General features: G+C 45.5%; 1 protein-coding gene across 1 annotated transcript in view; it reads left to right on the top strand.

Moving 5' to 3' along the window:
- The window catches only part of cryl1 (crystallin, lambda 1), a 38,904-nt gene that overhangs the window by 8,345 nt on the left and 12,351 nt on the right, over window positions 1–18,208 (top strand). The window contains exons 4-5 of the mRNA XM_088913650.1: window positions 6,319–6,480; window positions 8,709–8,903. Of these exons, the coding sequence (XP_088769776.1) occupies window positions 6,319–6,480; window positions 8,709–8,903 (357 nt within the window). The remainder of the gene's footprint in view (window positions 1–6,318; window positions 6,481–8,708; window positions 8,904–18,208) is intronic.

Genomic DNA, 18,208 nt, shown 5'->3' on the forward strand with positions numbered 1-18,208 from the left:
AGCTCCTAACATTAGCTTTGTTGTTCTTTTTTTTGGCTTACAATGCAGTATTATTTTAAGAAACAATATGCCGCATTTTAATGGAAACAGTCAGGGACTTTGACTTGAGCCAAAATTTAACATGCATAAAAATTTGAAAAAAAAACTTTACTCGGGTTTTATTATTTTTTTCTGGGAAGAATGAGAGGAAGAAGTTTCCAAGCAGATCTCGAGTGATTAAGATTCCCGCTGAAGCACGTTTGGGAAGAAGTTCTGTTTTGTTACTTCTGATTTGACATGACATGACGGGACGGTCGTGCTGGAAGCAGCTAAGTGAGATTACCAGCAGGAGAGTCAGGAGAGGTTTTGCAGTCTCATTGACTGCTGCCTTTCTGTCCCACTCCGATTTCAACCCGATCAGTCTGCCAAACACTTCTGCCTTCCGAAGAGCTGAATCGACGGAGATAAAAATTCCCGAAATTGTGTGTTGTGTGTTGCATGAAAGGGTTTAAATTCTGAGGGATACTGAATCAGAATTTACACTTGCATCAGAATTTAAATTCAGGCCAAGTACACAGTCCAGAAAGTGACACCTGAAAGTTTGTCTGCTTTCTGTGTCCTGGTGACCTTCCCCAACGTCAAGTGGACTGTGTGACTGGTGGGTGTGTCCGAGTGGTGATTGCATGTTCCTGGCCTGCCTGTCCAACGTCATTCCTTCACTTGAGGAAGAAGCACAGGAAAGTCAATGTGATGCCTTATTTCAGAGCTGATTTCAGCCAGTCATAGTTTTTATCTGGACCGTTAATTAGTGAGGTTTTTTTTTTCCCGTAGACATCTGTTTTAGGAACAGGTTGCCTTGGTTACGCCAGTGGCATACAGATGCCTACTGACATCATGCAGTGAAGTAATTGTCACATGTCAACACTAGAACACCTTTTAAGCCACCGGATCTCACTTCAACAGACCAATACTTCGCAATAACGAGCTCATTGTTGAAGGAGATTGACCTGTTTTTCACCTGCTTTGAACCCACGTGGTGTTGTCAGTACTACCGCAGTACTTAGTTTTTCTTTTTTTAAATGGTGATTGCCTGCATGTGCTAACGTTGCACGCATGTCTGTATGCGTGTAATCAATATAACCGATTTATTCCGACAGTGGGGTTGAGAATTCAGCAAACGCACACAGGTGTTGGCTGCAGTAACGGGGACGGAGGGGACAGCTCCCCAGGGTTAGAGCGCTGTGGAGAGGGGGAGTCCCCTGTATCAACAGTAATGTATTCCCACACCTTTTTAAAACTCATACACTGGTCCACCGTGTACACAGCAGCTTTTATAAGATCTTAACTTTCTTACTGTTTTGACAATCTCCATGCCTGGCCCCTGACCGAAGTCACGGGATGTACTGAAATGAAAAGAATCATGTTGTCAGGCTTTCTCAAGCCGTTATTGACACGCTTTGCTTCCTTTTACCTGTTGTCTGTCAGTTCACATCTGTGTTGAAGGGGTGGCATTGTGGCAGTTTCCCCAAGGCAAGAATGATTTGAGTGGTAGTCCTGTTCCTCCTCATGCTGGGGTGCCCAGGAGGAATCATTTCCGAACAGACCTGTATGACAAAGATCAATCTGAAACACGTGAGCAGGTCCCAGAAATGGCACAGAACAACATGAGCACACTGAATGGTTAACAGGCTGGATCTTTCGATAGTACCTTGACTCCGTCATACTGCTGAGAGAACCCAATCACTAAAGAAGTGGATTTTTAAAACAATGCAGTTCTGTACTGGCTGGGCGAGTGAGCTAAGTGCTGTATGCTTTTTTTTCTGTTAAGTAACTGCATGCGTTTGCAGGATGCTACACACATTTGTGCTGTATGGTTGCTAATTGGCTTAAGACACTTGTTAGAAAACTATTAGGTGTCCAATGAACAAGTAAAGGTTTATTCCTTGTTGAAAAGAGAAGACAAGAAACACAACATTTCGGCTGTGGAGCCTTCTTCGGCTGTGAGAGAGAGAGGAAACTCGGGGGGGGGGTGAATTTAAAAGAGGTGAAGAGAGGTGTGGAGTCAAAACGTCACACCTTCACACCTCGGCGACAATACCCCACGTCTGTATCAGTTCTTTGGATGACAGTGGCTGATTGCAGGGACAGGTTTAAAGAGTGGAATCGGCTTTCGGAAGGATTGGTTATATTATTCCTAATCTTAAAAGTCAATGAAGCAACTTGTGGGAAAAATTAGTTAAACCTTTAATTATATCATGTCGTACTCACCTTTCTTACGTGCCTATTGATGCAGTGTAAGATGGTGTTGAAAGAAGGTGTTTGAAGATTTCATAAATAGGATTAACCTCAGAGTTGAGACGGGGAGTCTTGCTACACAGCCACCCCAGTGAAAGACCTCACAGCCCATCAGGTTTGTGTTTGTACTGCTGCTGTGTATGTGTAAGTGAAGGTTTGCTCTCCTCCAGCAGCATAACGTTGGTTTCGTTCCCTCAGAAGTATTTACAAGTATAAGCTCTTACCTCTAAAATATTTATCATTTACTCTCCATGGGTCATTTTAACATTATAAAGCCTGGATTCAAACAAAAACCTGTTGCTTTTCAATCACAGTACATAATCGCAGGTTTTGCCACTGGGTAGGAGCAGAAAGACTCTGGTCATGTTTTGCCATCGCACTGGGCATTCATCTGGCAACTGGCAGGTGGGTAGAGGGTTTGACTTCGTCTTGGGTAAAGTGTCACTCACCAAAGCACAGTTTAGAGAAAAAAAAACTCCTGCAGAATGTGCTGTAGAAGTCAGAAGAGTAAGAGGTGTCCAAAACTCGCTTTTCAAATCAAAGAATAAGCAGCCTACTGCCCATTTGAATATGAAGTGAGAGATTCAGTGTTGCGGGCAGTTTGCTTTCTCACAGACGCTTTGGGTGTCAGAACGACAGGAGAGATTTTCCGTTGTTGCTAGAAGAAAATGGACTCAGGTTTGTTTTGGTGAAATATACATTTTTAAAAGGAAGCAAAGCGAAGGAAAAACAGAACTTAAAAATAGTATGTGGAACATTCGCATTTTGCAATTTGTTATGTTCTTAACATTAATTATTGGTAGCATGCCCAAGTTTCGGAAACAGGGTTGCTTAGACACGTCCGGAGCCGTCATCGTGTCACAGTTCCTCTTTTCCTGCTCCGCTATACTCCTCCTTCAGCTGCCCCCCCATAGTGTCATACTAACTATTTAGTCAGACACTCCCTTAGGATCTCAGCAACTTTCAGCCTTTTCCACTTATGTGTAGATGACTCAGCTTTTCAACTTTGGTGTAGATATGATATTAACTCTGCTAACGACTTTTTAAACTGTGGTCCTGACTGCTTTGTCACTAAAGCCATATCAAGGTTAGCTGTCATTTCACCCTGCAGCCCACAGCTGGCAGCACACTGGAGCTCTGCACTGTGAGCCTGGTCAGTACCTGGAGGGGAGACCTCTGGGAAAAAACTAAGATTGCTGCTGGAAGAGGTGTTAGTGGGGCAAGCAGGGGGCGCTCACCCTGCGGTCTGTGTGGGTCCTAATGCCCCAGTATAGTGACGGGGACACTGAACTGAAAACAGGCGCCGTCCTTCGGATGAGACGTAAAACCAAGGTCCTGACTCTCTGTGGTCATTAAAAGTCCCAGGACGTTTCTCGAGAAGAGTAGGGGTGTTACCCTGGCACCCTGACCAAATTTCCCCTTGGCCTTTACCAATCATGGCCTCCTAATAACCCCCCTCTCTGAACTGGCTTCATCACTCTGCTCTCCTCCCCACTGAGAGCTGGTGTGTGGGGAGCACACTGGCGCATCATCCAGGTGGGGCTGCACACTGGTGGTGGCAGTGGGATTCCTCATTACCACTTTGAGGGGAACGTCCAGAAAAGCACTTTATAAGTGTAAGAAATTATTATTATTAAAGATCCAGTGCCATTGTTCAGATAAAATATGGGGGTTGCTTTGGTGGCTAAATTGCACTTTGGACTTACCTTCTTAAACTTCCCCCTTGATTCTGCTGGTGAATCTCCTTGTGTCTGGTCTCTAGTGGGGCTGCCCACTTCACAGCTGGGTTCCTGCCCACTGTAGATGTAAGGAGATTTGGGGTCCTTTTGGACGAAAAATACTGTACGTATGGAAACAAATATTAATACAGCTCAGGACCTTGACCTTGACCTTTTTAACGATAAGTAAGAAGAAAGGGCCTCCTGGCCCATTTGTATTCCTTCTGTTTTCCTCGTTCTGCCCTGTATTAAATCTTACAAAGTAAACATGTTACTTTTTGTACCAGACAGGATAGAGGCTGTGTGAAACCCGCAGCAGAAAAGCCATGGGGAGACGTTATGTAATCTGCGGGTGAAGTCAGCAGATGACAACAGAGAGTGTGACCTGGTTTGGGAAATTCGTATTCTGAGGGGAATGGTGAGACAACCGGCTGTGGGCATTCTGGACTGCGCTCAGCAGAAATACAGATTTTCACGCTTTTCCGTTCTAAACTGCGGTAACTCTGCAGCTTAGAGTTAAGAAACTCTAATGCGGTTTTCACAGGATTGCTCCGCCAGGAAAGCAATCTCAATACATGCCACAGGTGTCTAGAATGGGGAAAGGGCTTGTTGACCGCGGTTGGTTTAGGGAGTAAACGGTGCAGTCGAGCGACTGGGAGGCGGATCGAAAGCCCCCTGACCTCGTGGCCCTCGAGGACGGGCGTCCAGCCCGCGGCCCAGGGAGAGGGAGGAGCCGTCTTGTGTTTTTCAGTGTTCTGAGGGACAGGCACTAGTGAGGGGGCCGAGTGAGCAGCGTGCTGGTTCAGCAGGCCGGGCGGTTCCCTGCTGAGCTGCCAGGCTCGGCAACCCGAAGGCACGAAGAGCCCCTCTCCCTGCTGTCCCCAGCGAGCTGCCGCCGGGCTTCTCTGTGGGCGCCCGTGAAGCTCTCCGACAGCTGGTCATAGCAGAAACTGAGGTAGATTCTAAAAAGCGCCTGGGACACTGAGAGAGCTGTGGCCCTGCTGAAGCTGCAGGCTGATGAGTGAAGCAAGTGTCTTCACCCCTGGAGGGGTCAGTTCGGTTGTCTTGTGCGCTGGAGAAGACAACTCTCAGGACACAGTAACACGGAAAATCTTCGACTCCACTCACAGCAGCTGTTGTATTGGCAGCATAACCGTACATCAGTGAAAGACTTTCAGCCCCCCAAGCTTCACTTGGAACGATTACTTCCCAGCAAACAACCAACAAACCTGAGAGCTGTGCAGCGCATTGAAGCTAACACACAGCTACAGAATACACATCTTCATCAGAGTTCAGAACTTTCCCATCCACATCAACTTGTGTTAAAGCTGTACTTCTTAGGTGGGCAAGGGGAGGAAGCTCACGCAGGGTAATCTGCCCACATGTCTGACCTACAGGCAAATAGTGTAAAACTACCACTGTGGCATTTCATGTCCTGAGCATTCATGATATCAATGAGATTTTCTAAAATGTGCTTGTGCATGTTATTGTAACAAAATGTAGTCTTGGCTTCCTCTGTCTGCAAATCCTTAAGGACCAATGTGCCTTGATCATTTTGTGTCTTTCTGTATTGTAAGTACAGAACATTCTGAGCATTGTGTCATCTCATCTGTACACACTGTTTGCTTTTATAAAATTGAATGGCTCCTCTCCACTAAAAAGCGCTGCTGTTCAGAGCCGGGCTGCATCAGAGAGTCTTTGTGGGGCAGGGCGTAGGTGCTTTCTTATGATCGTGGAAGGCTGTTACGAGTGCTGAGCCTGGCCTGTGCCAGAAACCACTGTTCGACACGGAGGGGTTAATTCAGCAGCTGACGTCCTCCAGCCAGCATGAACAGCTGAGGGTGTTCTTTGATTCATCCCCTTTTCATATTGTGAGGTTGTGCGTGCGCTTTTTTGCCTAGAGTTGATCTTTCAGTTCTCTTTTGTTCACACTGGCTTGCTGCCCTCTTTTTCTCTGCTAATCGGAAAAACCTTGATTTCCCCTTATTTAGGGATCCATTGAAAATGCTGATGTAGCTTTCAGACCGGGTGCGAGTTTCGTTGATAGTGTATTTGCGAGGTTGTACGTTCCGATCACGCTGAGAAACGTGACCCTGAATACAAAGTGCAATCTGCTCAAATAATGCAAGGCCTGTAGTTTGTCATCTGTGTCTTGAGGGAGTGTACAGAAAAATCCCAAATCAGCATCAGTCAGCTTTGAGGCCTGCTTGTCCTGTTTTCTCCACTGCAATGTGGTCCATGTCAGCACTTTGCCACATTCTGGGGGTCTTTGGTGCTCTGTGTTCGGCGGGGGTTTTGACCTACCGGTGAAACTGTCTCCCGACAGGAGTGTGTCTTTGAGGACCTGGAGGCCAAGCGCGGTGTGTTCCAGGCTTTGGAGACCTGCGCCGAGGGCAGCGTGGTTTTCAGCAGCTCGACGTCCTGCCTCCAGCCCAGCGACGTCTTCTCTCGCGTCCAGCGCAAGTCGCGGTGCATCGTGTCTCACCCCGTGAGTGTCGAGCAGCCCCCTGCCACTCTGCATGCACAGCCGCCGCAGTAACGGTTCCTCCCTCCCCTCCGTGTGGGACCAAGTCCAGCTGAGGGCAACAGACTTCGGCTCCCGTGATCCTTAGAATACAAGCAGCTCCCCGGGAGAAGCCAGGTGTGCTGTACATTCTGTCCCAGTGGGATAAGGTTTATTTGATCTTTGTTCGGCTTCCTGAATATTGTGAGGCTGTCTTTCAGTGAAATGCCTGGGTTGAACAGAGGGGTTGTGTGTGGTGCAATACTGGATTGTGCTATCAGGTGCTCGTGCTGACAAACAGCACTTTTCCACAGTGTAAGCAATGCAGGAGATAGGTGCTGATCTAGTAAATGAAACGATAACTTATTAATAGTGTGTAGAAAATGAGTGCATGAACTCTGGAAGTCCCTACACTTAGATGAGTAGAGCTAAGAGGTTGTACAGAAGGACACATTTAGACGGTTTGCTGATTACATGATCCATGATTTTACTTTCTTCCGTATTTCATCATCCTCATTCTCGCCCCAGTCATGTCCACAGACTATCCACTCAAACTCCTGCTCCTGTCTGCAAGAGACTTAGGCCCGGCAAGATTCACCTGCTTACACTAAGGGGCTGCATCGTGTCATTCTACTGCATTAGTCATTGAAAGCAGCTCATATTCTGTGTTTTCATTTTTTCGGTTGTAAAACCAGGCACACATGTGGAACTCCTCCAGAGGGGAGTTTGTAAAATTACTGACTTTGTTTATTGCCTGTTCAGTACAATTCAGCCCCCGATCACAACCTCCTGAAGAAAAGAAAAGCTCTAATGGTCTAGCCAGCACCTTCAAAACAAGGTGTCCCCCACCACCATAACTATTGCATTGCAAGCCATGAGGAAGCTCTGGTTCATCCTGAGGTGCCAGGGGGGCAGTGTACTGAACTGGCTCGCTGTACACCTGGCCTTGGGCCTGCCAGAGTGAGGAAGCAGCAGTGCCCTTTCCCTGGCAGAAATACTGTACAATAGACGGGTATCTGGAGGGCAGCCAGCCATCATGAAACGGGCATTCAATGCCTCTCTTCAGCAGCCGAGCGTCCTGAAACTGACACCGCTGCTTGCAGCACAGATTAGCAATTAGTTCATCATCGGCCGGTTCCTAGATGACATTTTCTCATCCCTTGTAGCGGAGCATGAGGTTGGGTTCCACTCGAGTAGACAGTCGTGCTGTCTCGGGCCACCGTTGTTCCAGTGGTGGAGAATGGCTTTGATGCTGTAATGAAAGGTGAATGTCTGTGTGCAATCTATGTAAAATGTAAGGCAAATGTTTAGAGTAGAATATGCCCAGAGAATGCAATCTCTTTCTGATCCCTTGTTTTACATTCGTGAAGATGTTGACAAAGTAGCTCTGTGTCTGTTTCCTCGGCCGCTCTCAGGCACACTGAAGGCAGCACTCCGTACTTCATCCAGAGGCACTAAAGGAATGCGCCCATTACACCAGTCACAAACATATCTCCGCATCTCCTCGTCAGGAAAACTCCTCTCCTGTCTGCAGACCGGGTCTCGTGTTTCCAGCTGAAGATGTGACAGACCGCACACACCAGGCCTCCGGCAGTCCTTACTCTGAAACCCCTCACGCAGGGCGCTGGCTGGTTAAAGTGTCGCAAAAAATACTCCCAAGTAGTATTTTCCCTTAAAAAATTAACTTTCCGTTCTGGAGGCTCTGGGATGTTTGCTCTTCGGTTGCTCATTAGCCACCTGTGGCTCAGCTGGGGGGGGGTCCGCACTCCCGCAGTAGCAGGAAAGGGGGGGTCTGGCCCGTCTCCGTGGAGGTGCAGGGGTGATAGTGACGATCTGAGATCGTTATCCGTTGCCAATTCCAGACAGGAGAAGAGAAGGGAGGGATAATAACTGGCGATTGAGATCTGTTATTAAAAACGCACAGTTGAGCTGTGTAACTCTTGATCACTTACAGTGATGGGGTTTTTCTGCTCACTGCTTGTGCTGGCTTGAACTTCAGCCGTGTGTCATTCAGCTTTGCTGTTGCTGCTGCTGCTGTTCTGTGTTTTGGTTTGGCCGGTCCCTTGATGTGTATGTATTGGAGCACACCTGCAGGTAAGCATCTCATTGCACTTGTGGCAGTGGCAAATAAACGGCACAGACCGTGAGGACGGAGCCCCGGGGCCTCAGTCTCAGTCTGGCCGTGGCCCGTCACGTGTGTGTCTTTGTCCCAGGTCAACCCGCCCTACTACGTGCGCCTGGTGGAGCTGGTCCCCCACCCCGACACCGACCCCTCGGTGATGGAGACCACCTTCGCCCTGATGAGGGAGGTGGGCCAGGCGCCCGTGCGGCTGAGGAGGGAGATCGACGGCTTCGCGCTCAACCGCATCCAGTACGCCATCATCGCGGAGGCCTGGCGGCTGCTCGAGGTGCGTGGCTCTTGGCGCCCCGAGAGGCACGAACAGGAGAACGGGCAGGGATGGGCATGCCACACTGCACTGCTTCACGCCAGGCTTGTCATGCAGGCTCGCACCTGTGCCCGCCCGGAAACGCCTAGCCACATTGCGAAATCTGTGGCTGAGCCGGTTTTATATTACACCGGGAACAGGAGTGGGCTGTTCCAGACAAAGAAACAAACGGTTATCACAGGACTTATTTTAGCAGGAGTCTTTGCATTGCCTGTTAGAGCACTGTGCTGAACTGACCTTACTGGTATACAGCAGACATATCGTACCAGTCGTTCCGGAAGGAGGCTTCAGCTCACCGGTTCCTCTCATGAGTCTACCCTGTTTTTACCTGTCTGGGACTGGGACAATCTGAATTAATTCCCAAGAAGCCTTGCTGTATTTCTGAGGAAGGCGCCAGAGGTCTCAGAGGGAGATTTACAGTGTGAGACCGTGCTTCACCCACTCTGGGGCAATCATCATACGGTGTTACAACATGAAACTTTTGCTTTAGTTAGAAATGCTAGTGTAGGTTTAGAGATACTGGAAGAATTAGCATTACTCATCTCAAGTGTGCTTTGTTGTAAGAAAGATTTTTATTTACAGTAGGTATTCCAGGATTTCCTTACAAAGAGTATATTATGGAAACAGGTATTTAGCTGCAGACAGTGGTCTCTAATATGTGCATTATCTGCCCTAGTATGTTTATTTTACAAATCAGAACAGTCCTTTATTCTTTATTTGAGGTGAATTTGTACCCACAGTGAACCTGTTGGTTTTAAATCAGCAGTTGTTCTTTACATGGTACAAGCAGGTTTGCATATTCAGTGAAAGGGAAAATGTGATAAAAGCCAGGTCAGCTTTTGAGGCTCAGAGCTAGGTTGGATTTCTGTGCTTTTGATCTGCCTGTTGTGCAGCTGAATGCCTATTGTCAGCTCAGTGCTCTTTGTAATCATGAGAACAACTTGCCCTGATAGGAGACCGTCCTGATTTTCTGTTCACGTATGAATATGATTTCTACGTTTTGTACACGTTTTAGACTTTCTAAAGAATGGAAGGCAAAGTTGTCTCTGTGGTGGTGCAGGAATGATAGTGAAGAACTGAGATAATTATCCGTTTGCAGTTTCAGACAGGAGAAGGGAAAAGAGGGATTAAAACTGGCAACTGAGATCTTTTATAAAAAGCCCACAATTCAGTTGGAAATCTTAATGACGTGAAGACAGAGCCACTCCAGTCTATGGAGCTATAATGATTCAGTCACGTCACAGCACAAAGAGGTCTGCAGATACTGGTCTACTGTCCAGGATGTTCGCTGTCCTGATGTAAGCAGACTGTGTCCTGGATGATCTCTTTCTCTTAAGCAACATGTTGTGTGAGGTGGTCGTCTTCACCCCCTAGGCATAGCGATTTTCAATCTTGAAGTCTCCGGGACCTTACTTTTGGACGTCTCATCCAAAGAATGTCACAGCAGAGTGGCACCACCTACTGGTCCACTAATACCACTCACAGCAGCACCCTGGTTTTCCCTGAAGGTCTCCCTTCCCCAGAACTAAACAGGCCCAGCCGTAGCTGGCTTCCGAGATCTGATCAAATCAGGTGACAGGTGACAGGCTGGCAACGCTGCTGTCTAAACCACCATAAAATCTTGAAAATGAAGCATAATTTTGGAAGAAATCTACACTCAATTTAGATTTTTTTGAAGGACACAATTTAAGCAAAGTAGTACTTAATATTTGCATGCGTTTTCAGGAATTTCTTTACCCTGCCTGATATGGACTCAGGGTGAAGCTGGAGTTGGTCTTTACGTGTATCCATTCAACGGCTGCAAATTATTCCCTTTTCCCTCCTGTTGTATGCCTGATTCCTAGTGCACCACCCAGAGCGACTGAGGACTGGAGATTTCCAGCTCCTGCCGGGGTATTGAAAAGCAGTCTTTTAATTATTCCTAAAGTTGCAAAGGGTGTCTTGAAAGTAGACGTCGTGAACAAAACCAGTTCAGAGCTGCGATCAGTGGACATATCTGTGACCATCCTGTTCCTTATCGAACAGGACAGTTGGTTCCCCTGCTGAGCATTGCTCACTATAGGGAAAATCTGAGAAGAACATTTCAGCCACCAGTGAGCCTGTATTTACTGGGTCAGTCTGCACACTGTGCTCTGATCGAAGGTCTGTGGGTCGCATGACAGTTGCCGAGATGTCTGTATGGTGTGTCCTGATGACAGGGTGTGAGTGCAGCTCTCAGTAAGGAGCAAGGTACTTGAGTGAGAGGGTTTTCACTCCTGTAACTCGGCAGACTCAGTTGATCCGAGTACAGAGCTCTGATTTAATCTAGTTAAAGATGGTTATACCTCACTGGTTGAACCCTCTGTTTTGCCTTCTGACATCATCTAAGTGAACTTAGTATTATTGTCTTTGAGACAACAGAAGTCAAGTCCTTAACTTTCCTTTACTTTGTGATTCTTGTTTCATTTTGGTTTTTATATCGGTATAATCCGCGGCAGAGTTGTGATGTTGATTTAGAAAACTCTTTGTTCCGTTCTCTAACCTGTATTCCTGTGCTTATTCAGCAATGTCAGTGCAAGAGGCATGAAAAGTTTTATGGGACTCTGCAAGGTGTGATTTGATTTGGTCCACACGTCCTGCAGTATCCTCCCGGTTTTCTTCCTGAAGCGAGATCGCGGTGCTCCTCCTTCTGGGATGGGGATGGTGGGACACTGAAGGGAAGTATCCATAAAACGTAAAAATGCTCTCTCTGTTCTGCACTTGTTGTTTTATAATAAGCAAAGAAAAACTAGTGAATCAAATTAAAAAGGGAAATGTATTTTCCCCACCCCACCCCACCGCAACCCTACCACTGTTCTAATATCTCACCATGATTTCAACATGTTTATTTGTTGCATTTCACAGAAAGGGGGATGATTCATCGCAGGGTTTCTGATGGCGGGCTCAGTTTACTTTTGCAACATAAAAATGTGCTTCTGTGATAAAAAACTTTCATTTGAAATAATTTGGCATTTTACTGCTCAGTTGAATATAAACGACAAGTGCAGCTCATTCAGTGTAGCTGGAAAGGAATGAAACAGACTTTGACAAGCAGTACTGGTGCTGTAACAGCAGTTCAGTGGTCTTAACAGCCCTGTCTGTTAGATCTTTCTTATGAACTAGAGTGGTTTTGTGAAAAGGGGATGAATGGAGATCTGTGTATTGTCGTTCAACAAAGAAGGTTAATAAGCTGTTGCTGTTCTTGTTCTGTTGAATTTGACAGAAAGACACATTTGAAATGTGTCCAGATGTTTTTTTCAAATAAAAGGGAATACCCAGCAAATGAATATAACGTACTGTACTTCCTAGAATCTAGAATTACATCAAGAAACCAGTAATGCTGGTGTATCGGCCATCTCTGTTCATCTCTCAAAGTGTCATTGTGCAAGAGGAGGCGTGTCTGATGAATTACAGCATTTCCAAAGGAAAAAAGTTAACGGAATATTTACAAACAACGTATTATTCCGCAAAAATGTTATTGCACATTGACATAGAACATAGAATAGGCTCACTGTCTGTTCCTCAGGCTGGGATAGGAGATAACACATTGTATTATTATTATTGAGAGATAGGCTCACTGTTCCTCAGGCTGGGACAGGAGATCACACACTGTATTATTATTATTGAGAGACAGGCTCACTGTCTGTTCCTCAGGCCGGGACAGGAGATCACACACTGTATTATTATTATTGAGAGACAGGCTCACTGTCTGTTCCTCAGGCTGGGACAGGAGATCACACACTGTATTATTATTATTGAGAGACAGGCTCACTGTCTGTTCCTCAGGCTGGGACAGGAGATCACACACTGTATTATTATTATTGAGAGACAGGCTTACTGTTCCTCAGGCTGGGACAGGAGGTCACACACTGTATTATTATTATTGAGAGACAGGCTCACTATTCCTGAGACTTGGACAGGAAATCACACACTGTATTATTATTATTGAGAGACAGGCTCACTGTCTGTTCCTCAGGCCGGGACAGGAGATCACACACTGTATTATTATTATTGAGAGACAGGCTCACTGTTCCTGAGACTGGGACAGGAGATCACACACTGTATTATTATTATTGAGAGACAGGCTCACTGTCTGTTCCTCAGGCTGGGACAGGAGATCACACACTGTATTATTATTCTCGAGAGACAGGCTCACTGTCTGTTCTTCAGGCTGGGACAGGAGATCACACACTGTATTATTATTATTGAGAGACAGGCTCACTGTCTGTTCCTCAGGCTGGGACAGGAGATCACACACTGTATTATTATTATTGAGAGACAGGCTCACTCTCTGTTCCTCAGGCTGGGACAGGAGATCACACACTGTATTATTATTATTGAGAGACAGGCTCACTGTCTGTTCCTCAGGCTGGGACAGGAGATCACACATTGTATTATTATTATTGAGAGATAGGCTCACTGTTCCTCAGGCTGGGACAGGAGATCACACACTGTATTATTATTATTGAGATACAGGCTCACTGTCTGTTCCTCAGGCTGGGACAGGAGATCACACACTGGATTATTAGCTTGTTCCCTACTCTGACAACTCTGTGTGAAGAGCCTCCTGTTCTGAGCTTTTAATACACTTCCAGGTTGTCCTCACTTGTGTCCAGGTGGTTCGCTGTTGATTCTGCAGAAGTTCACTGGCCTGACTTTTGTCAGTATTCCGGGGATTTCGAATTCTTGGATAAGGTTGTTTTTAAAGAAAACAAGTTCAGGAATGTGCGAGACATTCCTTTAAGCCACACGGAAATGTAGCTGGCTGCTCTTCTCTGGACTGATTCCTGAGCAGTGCTATCTATTTTGCTATCACTTATAATAAGGGATTGTATACAGTATAACCCCGTATATAAACAAATATAAGTGTATCCTAAATTTTTATTTGCATTTTCATTGTTTCCAGTGTTGTCTAGATGCTGTAAATAATGTTAAGGAAGCTAGACAAAAGGTTTCACAAAATTTAAGAATATATGCGTTAAAGGGTATAGTGATAAAGGATAAAAGTAATTTCCACCCTGTTCTAAGAACAGTGACAGTAGATTTCATTGTGCAAACTACAATACCATTTTGTTGCATTAGACATTCGGTCACTGAAAGGATCATTGCTTCCTTCTGCACAAAAAAAATACCTAAAACCATTTCCTCCTAGGCTCAATAGTCACTCAGACTGCTGCCTGTCGAATGAAACTTTTTAAAGTTAAGGTAAGAATTGTCCTTAGTTTTTCCTTTTAACTATTTGTATGAAGCTGTTGCAGGCAAGAGCTGAAGACGTTGCCATTCTGTGACGGTGTCCACACTTCACCCAGGACAGTGCCAGTCCAGGAGGTCATGCAGGTCACCACTGAGCCACCAATCTCTAAATGTTTGGTAGAGGCTTATTATTATGGACTAAGCAGGTGATTTGTTGAATTACATAATTTAGAGATCAGGGTCCAAAAACAGAGTGTCCTTCAACATTCTGTTAGTTAATCAGGTTGCTTACTTACATCATCAATATCTCAGGTAATCATCTGTATATCAGGTGCTCACAAACATTAGAATGGAGGTGCCCTGTAAGAGGAGCTAGACTGGGGCTCCCCAGAATCCGGCTTGCAGTCTTCTGCCCTACTTCTAAAGTCCCCCGATTTAGTACATAAGTATACAATACTTTACAGACAATAAAGATATACTTCATGTGTTTTAATCCAATACTAAACTCGAGCACATTAGAATCGACAGCCCTCGTCGCGTCGCTGAAGGCGTCTCCCAGCAGGGCCTCTCCAGCTGTGGTATCCAGCCACAGCTGTATTGCTTGTACTTTAGACTCCCCTCCACATCACACCCTTCTTCTCAAGGAGGGTCAAGCCACGCTGAAACCACGTGTTAAGGCTGAGACAGGAGCTCCTTGGAATGAATAGTGTTTTATCACAAGTGTTTATCTGGATGCGGATAGCAAGGAAACTGGACTTAGGTCCGGGGGCGAAAGTCAGGGAGAGAACGGTGAAGAGGGACCTGGCACAGGGGAGTGAGAGTGTGGGATGAGAAACGATTCATCAGCAGGCAGGTGTGCAGCTTAGCAGCGCTGCCCCTTAGGCTACAGGAGTGCGCTGCCCACCGGGGAGAGATCGGGGGGGGACAGACTGCAGAGAGGAAGGGGGAGCCTCCTGCAGCTGGCCATGCGGTCGGAAGAGGAGGAAAGCTAGGGGGCGCCCTTCTATAGGGTGCAGTGTGGGAGGAGGTCAGGAGCCTTATATTAAACCTTATGTCTGAATCCATCAGATTGTTTTAAAATGGGAGCTTGCGCAGAGTGGGGCAGAGTCTGAAGGAGAGGACAGAGGACAGTGTGAAATTAATGTCATGTAGAGATGACATTTTCTTAATAGCAAAACTTTACTATACTGTATATATCAAAAGTCTTTTCCAAAGCATTGCCTTGTTTGCGTCCTGGTAGTATGAGCTGTTCTTCAGTTTACTGTACATGACCGTGATACCGTATATCCATTGTGAAAAAATACACCTGATCACACAGGAGGTACAGTCGCCGGTGCATTTCTCCACAGCAGCACATTATATTATACAGAGCAGCAGTTTAACTCTTGTTGACGTTTCCTCTCTTACAACTCTGGGTAGGAGCAGTTAAGTAAGGGAAGCATTGAATAGAAAACCAGACGAATTCAGAGGGTGTAGTGTACCTATCCACTCTGTAGCAAAGCCCATTAATTAAGCCAAGTGCGGCAAAGATGACTCATCTCCAGTACAGGGAGTCAAAGTCAAACTTAGGACTAAAGCCTGAATAACAGAGATGAAACAAAACAGCAGTAGTTACAACTGTACTGGGCTTTAGCAGTTTTGTACATTAATACAAGCGTTCACACCACAGAAATGCAAAAAAAACTTTTAAGGATTGAAAAAGAAACCATGGAGTGTACTGTCTTTAAAGCCCACAGGGAAAACTAACCATTAAAGTATTTATTATCAGAAAATGTACATTTTGGTTGCCTTATTTGATTAATTAGATAATTGGTGAAGGGCTGAGAGCCGCAGTTTCACAGGGGGCTAATTAATATAGGTTAGCTTGGTATAAAGGGACTCACACAGGTACAGCAGTTGAGCGTTTGTACAGGTGCAGAAGGTGTTAAAATAAAGTCTCTGTGCAACAATATCTTGGCTTTTCATTGTGATTTCCTCATTGTGCTCAGGCCTCGGTTAAAAAGAAAATAATTGCAACAACTTAAATGGAAAGGCATTTTTTGTGATTACCCAACACATACAAGCCAGTATCAGAGCTACCGTATGAGGAAGGAGGAAGGAGGAAGGAGCAAGTTTCAGTCAGTTTGGAAACATTTAATTCCAGAACATCTCACTTGTGTGTGGCTGTGCATTTCTGATTGCAGCATTTAATCAGAATATTTAACTTTTCTGTGCAGTATTGGAAATATTCATTACTTTTGTTGACTTAGAAATAATGAAATAATGTGGTGTTTAATGCTTTGCAGTGTAATTTAAGAAGAACACAAGGATTTGAAAGTTACACTAAAGACATCTGTTATTCCGGTTTTTGTAGGAGGAGTCTGAAGGAGTGCACTCTGCTTTTTTAGTGTCTCATGATGTGTTTCCTTGTGAAAATTTCCATTTTGTTGTGAAGGTTTCCGGCAAAGTTTTTAAGCCTCTCTAGTACAAACTGCCCCTGACAAGTACGACATAAGTGGGCGTCTTTAATTCATGGACTAATGTGCAAGAAGAAGATCCCTCCCTACCACACCTCCATCTCTTTTCCTGCTTTCTGTTCTATTATTATCAGTTAACATGGAAACAGACTGGATAATAATAAACATGCACATACTCATGAAATGTGTTGCAAAGCGTTGAAAGGAAAACAGAAATGGAAACTATGGATAGAAAATCGCAGCCAAAGTGAGATTAGAGGAGGGTAGTGCAGGCCGGTTTGTCTATCTCTCTGGGATTTTAACAGGTCAGAGAAAGCACTGCTGCCTCCCAGCTCTATTGTTCTGAGTTGGAGTTTGGACGGGGGAGTTTGCATGTTCTTCTGTGTTCTGGCAAAGTGAACTGCAATGAAAGGTAGACTCCAGTCCAGGATGTATTCCCACCCTGTGTCCTGGGCTTTACCCTTGCCGGTATTTGTAAAAGCGCTTCTGTGCGGAAATATTTCATCATCCTATTACGAATAGTTATGAAACAGCGGAGTTCTACATTAAACAATATACCAGTCCCTATTTTCTTGAGATGCTAGTTGATGCTAGTTGACCCTGACTCATTACTTTTGACTCTACTTCACTGCTCTGGTTTAAACGGAGGCTGACCTGCCGATCTAACAGACCCGGGGGGCAGAGCTTCTAGTCCTGTTTAGCCTGGCACTCGTGCTGCAGCAGACTAGTCTCGTCTCTCGGCGTTTCCCTATGTGTCTTGCTCCACACCCTGGGTGATTGTAGGCCTGTTGTTTTGTAACTGCTAGAGGAAATTCTGTAGAGAAATTATGTTTTTTTTTATATGTTTTAGTTGCACAAGAGCACTTAAGTAAACGTCTGGCCTACATTCTGTACGACACCCTGGACCTCCTCTGGACTTACTGCCAGGTGGTTTAGTTACAGTAGGATTTGAAAACAAGCCCAGGATGTATAGTATTAATTGATTTGACTCCAGCTTGGTTTTAAAGTTTGGTTACAGGCTGGTTGGGAGAGCCCGTTTCAGGTTGTCCTGTGGCAGGGCGCCTAGCCTCCATACAGCCAAACAGAGAGGAAACACGAGCTTGCAAGAGCTCTTTTGTGAGGCTCCAGAGTGCTTTTTGGTCCGTCCTGCAGTTATAAGCAGTAGCAGGTAAACCTGTTCGGACTGGGAGAATAGTGTCTCATCCAGCAAGGAAGATAAAATGGGGGCGTTTACCGCGGACATTCAAGAGCATTTAAAAATAAGTAATTATCTGTACTTTTCACAAAGGTGAAGATTGCGCAGCACATGAACTGTTGAACTGTTCACTGTGCTCTGGGAGTCTCTTCATTAGAGCGATAGTGAACTAAAGGAGAGAGCTCTTTGTGCAATGCCACTGATAAGGAAATGTTTCTTAGAGAATGCCGATTAATGGGCAGATTTATTCAGCCTTCATGTTTGCAATTTATTGTTTTGCAAGTGGTTTGCACATGACCTTAGGGAGGCTTTGCTGAGAAAACAAAAAAAAACATGTTTTTTTTTTCAAGGGCAAAAGCTCTGACTGAACGTGAGAGAAGCATTTGATACTTTCTGATGTGTCA

The sequence above is a fragment of the Atractosteus spatula genome, chromosome 4 (genome assembly GCF_055471065.1).
Source record: "Atractosteus spatula isolate fAtrSpa1 chromosome 4, fAtrSpa1.hap1, whole genome shotgun sequence".
In the NCBI taxonomy this organism is placed as follows: Eukaryota; Metazoa; Chordata; class Actinopteri; order Semionotiformes; family Lepisosteidae; genus Atractosteus; species Atractosteus spatula.